Here is a 14,597-nt window from a genome sequence, read left to right as displayed (position 1 = left end):
TTTCTACTGAAACATTATTACTCTCAGGTCTGACTCCCGACCTGAGCACTTCTTAACAATTATGAAGGTCTCAGAACCTGGACCTCAGTAAAAAAAAAAAATCTATTCTATTATTTCTAAACACTGTTTTTCAGTGATTCCTTTGTATCCCCGTTCATACTGCACACACACACACACACACACACACACACACACACACACACACACACACACAAATGATACACCATTTGAAAGGTAAACGTGCCCCCTTCAGCAAGAAAATAGCCAAACAAACCACACATCCACGATTTGATCACAAAATATAGTTTAAACATTAAATTAACTAACCTGTAGGTGGCACCACAGTACCCCAAAGCACACTACTACAAAGCTGCTTACAGACATCACAAACAAATCCAAACATTTGCCTTGGGGTCTTTCCAGCTTGCTCAAGTGCTTGCCCAGCCTATTTCAGGCACATTGGAGGATTGCACAATACACTGCAGGTGAGTAACATATGCAAACATGCACTGCTTTTTTGCTGATTACTTCGCCACACACACACACACACACACACACACACACACACACACACACGATATACCATTTGAAAGGTAAACTTGCTCCTTTCAGCAAGAAAAAAGCCAAACAAACCACACATTCACGATTTTATCACTAAATATTCATTTTCATAAAGCTGCAGAAAGACACAATGACCTGAAGGTGGCACCTCAACCGGAAGACATTTTGTGGCCTCTACTTATCAAGCCATTTTATTGCATTACCAATCTACATATATAAATACCTGTCTGTGTTCATCAGCTCATGAAATACATTTACATTTGACCAGCTTGCTTTTTCTGAAATTGCCTGCGCCCTGACGACCAATGTGTGAAAATTTTGCACGGGCCAAGCTAGTAGAACTGTAGTTTCGGAATGAAGCATGTTCAAAAATGAAAAAAAAAAAAATTTAAAAAAAAATTGACACGACCAGCACTTGAACCCATTGCTTTTTTGTATTTAAATGGATGAATAAGTGCGTGTAAAAAAGGAAAAAAAAAAAAAAAAAAAAAAGGCAGCATGCACTAAGTTTGTGTCATATCGGAAGAGACTTGAATATTTAAGTCTATGTCTGTGAAAAAAAAAAAAAAAAATTGGATCACACACATCATCTGAATAACATCAGATTTTTATAGATATAAAGAAACTATTTTGTCTTGTAAATTCTAACAATTGTTGATACAGATGACAATTGACAAAAGAAAAATAAATTAAAAAAACGACGTCGTTTCCTCAGGATGAAACAAGGATGAGTTTTTGTAATACGCTCGAGTGAACCTGGCCTCAGTGAGTGGAAAGCTGAGCCATATGAAAATCTGTCAGATAGGATATTAAATCTTACATGGATGAGATCAGTAACATACAAATCTTTACCATGCACTAATACCGCAATCCCCTTTTTACTTTATGTATTTGACCTACTTCTGCACAAAATGGCCTAAGGAAAAAATAATAATCAAAACACTACCAAATCTCAAATAGTAAAAGGATATAACATCAACCAGCTACGTAGAAATAGACCAGTTGGCTTTTTTTTTTTTATTAAATTCTTTCACATACAAAATATATTTATAAAAAGTTAAACCTTTTTTGCAGAATGAAAGACATCGTCACCTCTGCATATGTCTTGTAGGTTCTGCCACAACTCATATGGGTTTAAACTTGGAATCTTCACTAATTCAGAGAATTGAGGCCATATACAAGTGCTTCTCACAAAATTAGACTATCAAAAAAGTTATCTCCAGCAGGACTTGGCCCCTGTCCACACTGCCAAAAGTACCAAATACCTGGTTTACAAACAACAGTATCACTGTGCTTGATTGGCCAGCAAACTCGACTGACCTTAACCCCACAGAGAATCTATGATGTATTGTCAAGAGGAAGATGAGAGACACCAGACCCAACAATGCAGACAAGCTGAAGGTTGCTATCAAAGCAACCTGGGCTTCCATAACCCCTCAGCAGTGCCACAGGCTGATCGCCTCCATGCCACGCCGCATTGATGCAATAATTGATGTAAAAGGCACCCCAATCAAGTATTGAGTGCATTTACTGAAAATACATTTCAGTAGGCCAACATTTCAGATTTTAAAATAATTTTTCAATCTGGTGTTATAAAGTATTCTAAATTTACTGAGATAAGGACTTTTGGGTTTTCATTGGCTGTAAGCCATAATCATCAACATTAACAGAAATAATCACATGAAATAGATCACTCTGTTAGTAATGACTATATACGAGTTTCACTTTTTGTATTGAAGAACTGAAATAAATTAACTTTTTGATGATATTCTAATTTAGTGAGAAGCAACTAGTCGGCCAACAGATATTTGACCCAATACCTCCCTTTGCATTATACACAAGGTAAGCCAACATATTCTGTATGGACAAAAGTATTTGGGCTGCCACAAGTGTAATAAGCCAATTCATTAAAGGGGTTGTACTGTCTTTAGCTACAAATCTGCAGTAACTATGTTACTGTAGACTTGAGAATCCTTGAGGATCCTTTGTGTCGGCTGTCAAATGACCTCAAGTGTGCGATATTCATACTCCCAGCCACATTCTGACTCGATGGGAATGGTCTTGCTGAATGCATATGTATTGAACAAAGCTGGAAACACTCTAGTTGGAATGTGACCAACTGCTCTCGGGACCAAGAATCCTCACAGTCCGCAGTACACAAGATGTGAGGATTCACAAGTCTGCAGTCACACAGCAACTGCAGACTTGTAGCTTAAGACCAGACTACCCCATGAAGTATTGAGTGGTAACTGTGAATGATATTGTAGAAAATTTTGGAACGTTTAGGAATCACAGCAACTTGTCTACGAAGTGGCAGACAGAGCAAAATTACCCAGTGAAGCGACACACACAGGGCACTCTTCAAAACTTTTATGCCAAAATTCTGGAGTAAAAAAAACTTTGAAAACTTGCAAAATGTTGACATAATGTGAGGCTCTGATAAAATTTAGCAACTTAGAGCATTCTCCCGCCATTTTCACCTGGCTCCAACAAAGTGGGCAAAGCTGGGGCAGGCGGGGAGGTGTCAGCACCCCGCTTGCCAAACTTACGACAATCGGCGGAGTACCCTATTTCACTAGTCTTACTCCAGTCCCTTGATGAGGTGCACGCCACTTGTCAGACGCTCTTGATTCACTAGTAGGCGCGCACCTCTTAATCAGGAGTGCCTGACTCCAACACGCCTCCTCATCAAGGCCATAGTGCATTAGTTTCCAACACTGTTCTGACTCAATAACTGCAGAACGGTAAACCTCCTCTAGCATTATAATCAGCACAAAACCGGTGTCAAGAGCTTCATGGCATGGTTTCCTTTTTCAAGCAGTTGTATTCAAGCCTTACATCACCAAGCACAATGACAAAGATGGCAAGGTGTGGTGTAAAGCCACCACTTCCAGACTCTGCAGAACAGGAAAACGTGTTCCAGTGGATTGATGAATCCCACACTATCTGGCATCTGATGAACGAGTCTGATGAACACCAGGAGAACGCTACCAGCTTTACCGCACTGTGCCATGTGTAAAGTTTGGTTTAGAAGGGATCATAATGGTGTTTATTCTTCAAGGGTTGGCATAGGCACATTAGTTTCACTGATGGAAGATGTTAAAAGGAAGGTTGTCTACTACTCCCAATCCCCATGCTCCCCCCAGTAAAATAATAAACCATTCCAGCGGTGCCGGCACCATTCCAGCGGCTCGTGTAACATTATGGAACAGCATTAGAAGGGAGTATAAATGTTATTTTACTGTGGGGAAACAGATTGGGAAGGGCTTGTCCAAGTAGAGGACAACCCCTTTTGTTTTTCACTATACTAAGATATTTTAGACTTCCAGCTTTGTGGTAACAGATTTGGAAACACCCTTTTACTATTCCATCTATACTGTGCCCAGTGCAGAAAGCAAGGTCCATGTAGGCATGGGTGGGTAGGTTTGGTGTAGAGGAATTTGACTGACCCACAGAGAGAATGGCTTCAACCCGATCCAACACCTCTGAACGGTGATTGCAGGGCAGGCCCTTTGGTCCAACATCAATGTCTGACCTCACAAAAATGCTCTTCTGGATGAAAATTCTCAGGTACGCACTGCAAAATCTTGTAGAACGTCTCTAGATAGTGGAAGGTAATTTAGCTGCACCAACTCAATATTATTTATGGGTTTAAGAATGGGATATTGTATAATCTCCTGTAGGCTTAAAGTGTTGGGAGTCTCAATCCTTTTGTCCATATAGTGTACATCTATGTATGGCAATCAGAAAATAATTTTTTGGTGCATGGTGCTGGCAAATATCCATTCAAGTAGACGGGGAGCTACTGTGCACAGAAAATCTGCGACGAAGAAGCTGCAGCACGTAACTAACACCTTCAATCCGAGGATTAAACACATACAGTATATAATCAGTTCTACTACAGTTAGGTCCATATAGATTTGGACAGAGACATTTTTCTAATTTTGGTTCTAGACATTACCACAATGAATTTTAAACAAAACAATTCAGATGCAGTTGAAGTTCAGACTTTCAGCTTTCATTTGAGGGTATCCACATTAAAATTGGATGAAGGGTTTAGGAGTTTCAGCTCCTTAACATGTGCCACCCTGTTTTTAAAGGGACCAAAAATAATTGGACAATTGATTCCAAGGCTATTTCATGGACAGGTGTGGGCAATCCCTTCATTATGTCATTCTCAATTAAGCAGATAAAAGGCCTGGAGTTGATTTGAGGTGTGGAGCTTGCATTTGGAAGGTTTTGCTGTGAAGGAAACATTCGGTCAAAGGAGCTCTCCATGCAGGTGAAACAAGCCATCCTCAAGCTGCAAAAATCCATCCAAGAAATTGCTACAACATTAGGAGTGGCAAAATCTCAATTCCAGCCAATTCTGCCTTGAAAAAGTCAAATGGTGCTCCTTCCCTTCCAAGCTCTGCCATGCGCCCAAACAGTGTTTTACCCCCACATATGGGGTATCAGCCTACTCAGGACAAATTGCAAAACAACTTTTGGGGTCCAATTTCTCCTGTTACCCTTAGGAAAATAAAAAAATTGGGAGCAAAAATATCATTTTTGTGGAAAAAAAATTTTTTATTTTCACGCCCGGGCGTTATAAACTTCTGTGAAGCACTTGGGGGTTCAAAGTGCTCACCACACATCTAGATAAGTTCCGTGGGGGGTCTTTTCCAAAATGGGGTCACTTGTGGGGGGTTTCCACTGTTTAGGTACGTCAGGGGCTCTCCAAAAGCAACATGACACCCGCAGACCATGCCATCAAAGTCTACATTCCAAAACGTCACTACTTCCCTTCCGAGCCCTGACGTGTGCCCATACAGTAGGTTTCTCCCACATATGGGGTATCGGTGTACTCAGGACAAATTGGACAACAACTTTTTGGGTCCAATTTCTCCTGGTACCCTTGGGAAAATTAAAAAATTGGTGACTAAAGATCATGTTTGTGGCAAAAAAAAAAAAAAAATGATTTTTTTATTTTCACGCCCGGCCGTTATAAACTTCTGTGAAGCACTGGGGGGGTTCAAAGTGCTCACCACACATCTAGATAAGTTCCTTGGGGGGGGGGGGGGGGTCTAGTTTCCAAAATGGTGTCATTTGTGGGGGGTTTTCACTGTTTTGGTACATCAGGGGCTTTCCAAAAATGCGACATGGTTTCCGATCTCAATTCCAGGAAAAAACATCAAACGGCGCTGCTTCCCTTCCGAGCTCTGCCATGCGCCCAAATTGTGGTTTACCCCCACATGTGGGGTATCAGCGTACTCAGGACAAATTGCCCAATAACTTTTAGGGTCCTGTTACCCTGGGAAAAATAAGAATTGAGGGTGAAAAGATCATTTTTGTGGAAAAAATATGATTTTTTAATTGTACGGCTGTACGTTCTAAACTTCTGTGAAGCCCTTGGGGGTTCAAAGTTCTCACCACATATCTAGATAAGTTCCCTGTGGGGTCTAGTTTCCAAAATGGGGTCACTTGTGGGAGGTTTCCACTGTTTAGGTACATCAGGGGCTCTCCAAACGTGACATGGCGTCCGATCTGAATTCCAGCCAATTTTGCATTGAAAAAGTCCTTCCCTTCTGAGCTCTGCCATGCGCCGAAACAGTGGTTCCCCCCCACATATCAGGTATCAGCGTACTCAGGACAAATTGTACAATAACTTTTCTAGTCCAATTTCTCCTGTTACCCTTGGTAAAATAAAAAAAAAAAAATTGAACCTGAAGTTTTTTTTTGTGAAAAAAAAGTTACATTTTTTTTTTTTTTTTTTTTAAATATTCAAAAAATTCCTGTGAAGCACCTGAAGGGTTAATAAACTTCTAGAATGTGGTTTTGAGCACCTTAAGGGGTGCAGTTTTTAGAATGGTGTCACTTTTGGGTATTTTCTATCATATAGATCCCTCAAAGTGGCTTCAAATGTGAGGTGGTCCGTAAAAATAAAATGGTGTTGCAAAAATGAGAAAGCGCTGGTCAACTTAACCCTTCTAACTTCCTAACAAAAAAAAAAAAAATTTGGTTCCAAAATTGTGCTGATGTAAAGTAAACATGTGGGAAATGTTACTTATTAAGTTTTTTGAGAGCTGTATCTCTGTGATTTAAGGGCATAAAAATTCAAAGTTGGAAAATTGCGAAATTTAACATTTTCGCCAAATTTCCGTTTTTTTTCACAAATAAACGCAAGTTATATGAATGACATTTTACCACTAGCATGAAGTACAATATGTCAGGAGAAAACAATGTCAGAATCACCAGGATCCATGGAAGCGTTTCAGAGTTATTACCTCATAAAAGGACAGTGGTCAGAATTGTAAAAATTGGCACGTCATGAATGTGCAAACCACCCTTGGGGGTGAAGGGGTTAAAAGACAATATTTTCTATAAAAAGAAGTGTATGCAACATCAACCAGCTATGTAGAAACAGAGGTCAGTTCATAATTTTTTTTTTTTTTTTTTTTTTTTTTTTTTTTATTACAGATTAAATGACCTCTTCACATACAAAAAAAATATTTTCATAAAAAAAAAAAAAAAAATGCCCCTTACCACAATGATTGACAGTACAGATCAGCTCATTGTGCTGCTGGCGCATCAGGGGAGTGCAGTTGTCCTGAAGCTGCGTGGATCCAGTAATCATGCCAGCCTCAGAGCAGCACTTACAAGCTTAGATCTGACAGAGATTGCAAGATCTGGGCTTCTAGCCACTGACTGAAGCAATGCCGGTAACATAGGCAACAAGCAGTAAATAATAACATTAAATGTCTTTTTGTTCTTGCAAATTGCAGAGTTGTTTGTTTTTACTATTAATTAACCCACTTTAATCTCCACTAGTAGGGACTCTATAAGCTGCCATACAAAGGCCTGTTCACATCTTTTTTAAGTGCTCCAAAACATTTTATGAACGTATTAGAGAATGCCACCATTAGAAAAATAATGCAGCATTTACTGCGTCATGAAATAAAATAACTATGTAAACTCCAAACTTCCTCACCACATCAAAACGCAGGCAAAAAGAGGAAGACTAGGGCATTTAATCATTTAAATATATATTATATATTTTTTTTTACACCCCCCTGTGCATCAGGAACATAGTCTACATTTTGAGAGGAGTGAGCACGTGGAATCGGACCCGTTTCGTCCCTGGTGGACTGAGACGTGGGATCTGATGGCTTACAGCATGCACGCGGTGTAACCGGAGCTCTTGCACAATCCCCAGATTTAGATGGTACACAATGAGCCAGCTCCCATCTTTCGCACATCTGTGTGGGTGTGACCAGGACGACTCTGCTAAACCAGTTCCATCCCTATTGCTCATTTGTGAATAATCATTTCTGAACAGGATTTGCTTCCCGGAGAAGCTGATGGGCTCGAATTGACAAATACCGATACAAAAGGTTTGGTCAGCTGCGATTGAAAATCCTCTTGGCATTTTGTTTCTAAGCCCACAAATGACTATGAAATGAAGGAGCCTCTTGGGGCTGCTGGGTTTAAGACCAGAAAACATCTGAACGCAAGGAGCGAGATAATAATAGGACTATCAGGATTCATGTGGCATGGCCTCCTAGCGACCCGGTGTGTGTTAGGAAATTAAGTTGAGCCATAAAGCCGGACGCCTGGCCAGAACATGCCTCCACCTCTTTTTCCATCAAGTCCTGGCCTGCATTCAAAGAGCAAAATTGTACTTTGTAATTGCTGCTTGGAAAACCTAAATGATATAAAGCCATTAACGGCAAACCTATTTTATTAAAGCCTTCATTCCAAACGAACATACGGAACTTCTAATGGTTTAGATCCATCCTTTCCTGATGAAGTGCTAACACAATGGGCGAAGTTATTTGGGTACATTCACCCAATTTCACATGGATTTTGGCAAGAATTCCAAGACAGCCTTCCATGATTTTTACATTGCCAGTCATATAGCCACAGATTAGAAAACTGCTTCAATAGATACGTGACACGACACATTCAGACTCCACATCTACGTTTTCTAGATGTTACATACTCTCTTCCTTAAAGGGAATCTGTCACCCTTTTTCTTGACTATTAGCTGCCGGCATTGACATCAGGGGCTTATCTACAGCATTCTGTAATGCTGTAGATAAGCCCCCGATGTAACCTGAAAGATAAGAAAAACACGTTAGATTATATTCACCGGAGGAGGCGGTCCGGTCCAATGGGTGTCGCGGTCCGGTCCCTCCCATCTTCATACAATGCCGTCCTCTTCTTCCCTTCCTGTCGTGCCCTGTTGAGGGCAGAGCAGAATACTGCAGTGCGCAGGCGCCAGACCTCTTCCGACGCCTGCGCACTGCAGGACTCTGCTTTGCCCTGCCCTCACCAGGGCAGAGCAGTGCGCCTGCGCCACTGCAGGAAGGAAAGAAGAGGAAGGCATCGTATGAAGATGGGAGGCGCTGGACCGGACTGCCCCCTCCAGTGAGTATAATCTAACGTGCTTTTCTTATCTTTCAGGTTACATTGGGGGCTTATCTACAGCATTACAGAATGCTGAAGATAAGCCCCTGATGTCAATGCCGAAAACTGATAGTCCAAAAAAAGGGTGACAGATTCCCTTTAAGAAACATTCACACATCCATTTCCGTTCATATATCCATCAAACACGGAGTTGTGCATCATTCGTTTTGCATGTCTTTTCCCCACATACTTAAACGAACGCCGGTAAGCCGACCCAACTTTTGTTTTCTTTTTTTTTTTTAATCCTTTGAGTCTCAGCTATGGATCAGTTAAAAACTCAGATGGAAATCAGAGTCTTCTATTTTTCAGATGAATCTGTGTTGCACTTTATGTCCATGCTCAGTAGTGAGGCGGGGCTGTGGGGTCGGAGTCAGGGAAATTGAGGAGTCAGAGGTTTGGATTACTGACTACATAGCCCTGCTTATATGGATATATGGCACTAGGCATGTTATAGCTGTATATGGTGCAAGTGGAGCCACAATACCAACTTGATAAGTCTCTACTGACATGTAGGCAAAACGTGGATCTAAATATAATATATATACACATGGTTGTCACCTAGCGAAGGCACAAATGCACGATTCCATGTGCAGCAATGTACTATGGTGCCCTTTTAGGGATCTGCACACGATCAGTAATCACTGCGGGTTGGACGCAACATAGGGCAGCGTCAAACCCACAGAGTCCAGATGTTGCAGCATAGTGGATTGGATTTCGAGAAATTCCATGCCCAAAAAGCGTCCACAGACGCCTACGGATCACCTGCGGAGACGGACATGCAGCGCTTCTTTCCAGACCGCAGCAATGTCAATTTAGGATCAGGTCCTAGTCACATGCCCCTCCATCAGTGGCCATGTTGCGCTCAAAGCAAAAACAAGACACTGATGAAGTCTGGAGTAAAAAAGTGTTAGAACCATACAAATTAGGATAGCAGGGCAGATCTTCTAATCCATTAGATTAGTAACGGATTTCATGTGAAGTTTCCAGGCGATCTAAACAATAAGTGGCCAACCCTTTTAAAAAGTGTTTGCATCATCTTTTCTTAGGGCACAGACGGCCTTCTTTCTCGTGCAAGGATCGCATCACAATCCTCAGACTGACCGTTGTAGAAATACATCTCCTGACCTGAGCGTGACAGCGTGACGTGCTGGGCCAGTCCGTGCAGTGCAGTGCGATCCTCCAGCCTCCGGACTCTTTGCTTGACGGATGTTCTTGAAGATTGACAGTTTGGACCAGAAACATGACCTCACCGCTGGGCCAAACTGAGTGGTCTCCACGCAGGGCTGTGGAGTCGGTAAGCCAAACCTGCGACTCCAACTTCTCAATTTCCCTTACACCGACTCCGACTCCAACTCCGACTCTCACACATATTGCTTATATTTAAGTGAAAAATTTATTGTAGTACAATGTGAACCTCAGACATTTAATCAAGATATTTAGATAGAACAGAATATATATTGGTGTACTACCCGGTTTTCATTCTTTTTGGTACAGATACGATATGGATAGACAGATATGGATAAATGGATAGATAGAGCAGATTTCTAATCTGTTTTTGCTATTGAAAACATTATCTATGAGCTCAAAAACCTTTCAGGTGATGCAGTTTTTTAAAAAGATGATCAACTTTTGCAGCTGAAAAACGTATCCTCAAAAAACACAGGAAAAACGCTGTGTGTGAATGTAGCCTTAGATCAGGAATAGAACAGCCATTTATAGGACATTTCATAACTTTCCCAAACTCCTATGAAAAAATATTCAGCACATCCTGCATTGAACTACTGTGCCCAATTTATTATATATTTTAGGAGTCGGAGTCGGTCCATTTTATACCGACTCCACCAAAATGAGCTCCGACTCCGACTCCGACTCCACAGCCCTGCTCCCACGCTTCAAGCTCCGGCGGATTAGCCTCTGTAGCATGAGAAAAGTGGGGGGACGGAGCCTGGCTGGATCCAGAGACCAAGACAATGCTTGGAAGCTCTAAAGCATGGAGCCTACCTTCACAATGAACAGCAAACTATAAAACTCCTCCGTTCTAGATAAAGGACAGGGATAAGATTACATAACTCCTTTAACGTTATACCCCAGCTAGTCATTAGCATTGGTGACAACAGCTCGTGATCAGGGGACTTTGGTATCAAATAACGGTTGATCAATGGGATTATCCTTAATGTAAAACCCCTTTTTCACGGTGTTCACACTGCTGCCAGTGGATGTGAATACGCAGGGTTGTGTGCTGGTCTAACGTTCGTCTTTGATAATATGGATGGGTAACGATCAGCCCACCTAGAAGTTCTATCCAGCAACGGTACGACAAGTTGTGCTGTCCGAGCTCCTGATAGAACGATTACTTCATCCATGCCTTAAAGCTCCAAGACAGATCCACCAGCCGTCATGGGCTACAGCAATGCATGGTTTCCAATAATTGACTTAGAAGAGGTGCACTGGATGTCTGCCTTGTCACTGGAGGAACAGCACACAGTATTATCACATGCAGACCTCAGATTTTCCTGGATAGAACATATCCCCATTATAGTGGATGGGACTGAATGTCAGATATGTCCATTTTTGATCCTCTATTGTGGATCTAACTCACTTCTGCCAGATATAAAATGCGTCATAAAACATTACTGTGTAAACCTCAATATGTTTTTACTTTAATAAAAAAGAAATCTCAGTTGTTCGCACTGTTTGTGTGCAGCGCCGGGGTCCTGGGATAATAACTCCACTATGGTTTGTACGCTCTCTCTGTGTTTACCTCCCGAAGACAAACCGATAGGGAATCTAGATTGTGAGCCCCAGTGGGGACAGCTTTGAGAATGTCTGTAAAGCGCTGCAGAATATGATGGCGCTGTATAAGAAAAGCGTAAACTTATTTTCTTACTTGTTACATCAATGAAGAATCCTAATGAATCCCATGCCATCCATTGAAAGCTCAGACAGGATTTTCCCCATAAGGAACAATATTGCTAAACACACAACTAAACGATAATCGCACAACTGTTACCCAGTGATCGGGCGGCGGCAGAAAACGGCTCCAAAAATCTGATCAGAGAGACACAAACCCTATTCCATTAGTGACAGATATAGACAGTACAGCACATACATGTATATACACAGCCTCCCAGGACAATGCGGGGGGAAGCTCAGGGGGCTGCAGGACATCACTCTCCCCCCCCCCCCCCGCGAGGGCTGCAGGACATCACTCTCCCCCCCCCGCGAGGGCTGCAGGACATCACTCTCCCCCCCCCGCGAGGGCTGCAGGACATCACTCTCCCCCCCCCGCGAGGGCTGCAGGACATCACTCTCCCCCCCCCCCGAGGGCTGCAGGACATCACTCTCCCCCCCCCCCCCGAGGGCTGCAGGACATCACTCTCCCCCCCCCCCCCGAGGGCTGCAGGACATCACTCTCCCCCCCCCCCCGAGGGCTGCAGGACATCACTCTCCCCCCCCCCCCGAGGGCTGCAGGACATCACTCTCCCCCCCCCCCGAGGGCTGCAGGACATCACTCTCCCCCCCCCCCCGAGGGCTGCAGGACATCACTCTCCCCCCCCCCCGAGGGCTGCAGGACATCACTCTCCCCCCCCCCCGAGGGCTGCAGGACATCACTCTCCCCCCCCCCCGAGGGCTGCAGGACATCACTCTCCCCCCCCCCCGAGGGCTGCAGGACATCACTCTCCCCCCCCCCCGAGGGCTGCAGGACATCACTCTCCCCCCCCCCCCGAGGGCTGCAGGACATCACTCTCCCCCCCCCCCGAGGGCTGCAGGACATCACTCTCCCCCCCCCCCGAGGGCTGCAGGACATCACTCTCCCCCCCCCCCGAGGGCTGCAGGACATCACTCTCCCCCCCCCCCGAGGGCTGCAGGACATCACTCTCCCCCCCCCCCGAGGGCTGCAGGACATCACTCTCCCCCCCCCCCCGAGGGCTGCAGGACATCACTCTCCCCCCCCCCCGAGGGCTGCAGGACATCACTCTCCCCCCCCCCCGAGGGCTGCAGGACATCACTCTCCCCCCCCCCCGAGGGCTGCAGGACATCACTCTCCCCCCCCGCGAGGGCTGCAGGACATCACTCTCCCCCCCCGCGAGGGCTGCAGGACATCACTCTCCCCCCCCGCGAGGGCTGCAGGACATCACTCTCCCCCCCCCGCGAGGGCTGCAGGACATCACTCTCCCCACCCCCGAGGGCTGCAGGACATCACTCTCCCCCCCCCCGAGGGCTGCAGGACATCACTCTCCCCCCCCCCGAGGGCTGCAGGACATCACTCTCCCCCCCCCCGAGGGCTGCAGGACATCACTCTCCCCCCCCCCGAGGGCTGCAGGACATCACTCCGCCCCCCCCCCCGAGGGCTGCAGGACATCACTCCCCCCCCCCCCCCCGAGGGCTGCAGGACATCACTCCCCCCCCCGCGTCTGCCACAGACATCACTGCACAACTTCCTCACTGATGACACTTGTCACAGCCGCAGCCGCCCCGGTCGGAGCCCCCGTGTCTGCCCCCACTGGCTGTGTGGCTGGGCTGTGGATGGATCGCTTAGGAGTGAAGTACTTACACAGCTGAGCGGAGCGGCTCCCTCACTGGACAGGCCGGTCCGGGTTTGCACAAGTAACTTTGCAGACATCTGAAGGGAAGCGTTCCCTCCCCAGTAAGTGCCGTTGCCCAAAACAAGTCTGAGAAGAAGAAACCATAAGCGGCCGGAGAGGAGGGGAGTCCGCTGCAGCAGGATGAGGATCGCACAGGGCTGCTGCTGCCTGAGACTGACTCCCGCACCCAGGCTGCCGTCTCCCCTTCTGTGTCGGAGCTGTCAATCAAAGGCAGTCACGTGACTTTGGGCACTTACCAAACCACGAGTCCCGATGAGCGTGTTGGGCAATGCGGTGACGTCATTTAGACACGCCCCCACGCTGTGGAGCAGCTCAGACGGTGCGAGACCGACTGCGAGTACTCTGGCGCGGATGGATGCGGTGCTCCCCGTGTACCGGACACCGGAGTGTGCTGACAAACATGAACCGCGTGATTTCTAGCGGTTTGACAGTTTGGTGATATCTCCCGCTATGGACGGTGCTGCGCTCACCCTTCCATTGCCTGTCTGTGTTCCTCATACTGAATGTGGCGCCACATCACTAATGTCTGACCAAACAAGTCTTACAAGCGCGGCCTGCTCCGCCAAAGGGTTTGTCCTGCGGTTACGTGTGACGGTATTCATGCTGCGGAGGGAGAATGTCAGCGCTCACAGAGAAAGAGGCATTCTGCGTATGACCACATGTAGATGTCGTTGTGTACCGCACCGCAGTGTGACAGGCTCCGTACACCGTGCACCCCGACCGCAGTGTGACTGAGACTGTACACCGTGCACCCCGACCGCAGTGTGACAGGCTCCGTACACCATGCACCCCGACCACAATGTGACTGAGGCTCCGTACACCCCGACCGCAGTGTGACTGAGGCTCTATACACCGTTTACCCCGACCGCAGTGTAACTGAGGCTCTGTACACCGTGCACCCCGACCGCAGTGTAACTGAGGCTCTGTACCCCGTGCACCCCGACCGCAGTGTGACTGAGGCTCTGTACCCCGTGCACCCCG

The 14,597-nt window shown here is 45.6% G+C and overlaps 1 protein-coding gene across 3 annotated transcripts in view; it reads right to left on the bottom strand.

Moving 5' to 3' along the window:
• HYCC1 (hyccin PI4KA lipid kinase complex subunit 1) overlaps window positions 1-13,831 on the bottom strand; it is a 143,829-nt gene extending 129,998 nt beyond the window's left edge. Inside the window, exon 1 of one of the 3 annotated variants that reach the window (XM_073581429.1) lies at window positions 13,565-13,831. Coding sequence is in view for 1 of the 3 variants with exons in the window: in XM_073581428.1 (XP_073437529.1) it covers window positions 11,897-11,936 (40 nt within the window). In the remaining 2 variants the exon portion in view is untranslated. Of the gene's footprint in view, window positions 1-11,896; window positions 12,161-13,564 lie in introns of those variants that run through there. The other 2 variants (XM_073581428.1, XM_073581431.1) reach the window with 2 other exon arrangements.
• Between the last annotated feature and the right edge of the window lie 766 nt (window positions 13,832-14,597).

This window comes from Dendrobates tinctorius, unplaced genomic scaffold (assembly GCF_039654945.1).
Source record: "Dendrobates tinctorius isolate UK_male_01 unplaced genomic scaffold, ASM3965494v1 ptg000070l, whole genome shotgun sequence".
NCBI lineage: Eukaryota > Metazoa > Chordata > Amphibia > Anura > Dendrobatidae > Dendrobates > Dendrobates tinctorius.
The sequence above is the reverse complement of the archived record's forward strand: the minus strand, read 5'-3'. Positions and strand labels throughout refer to the sequence as shown.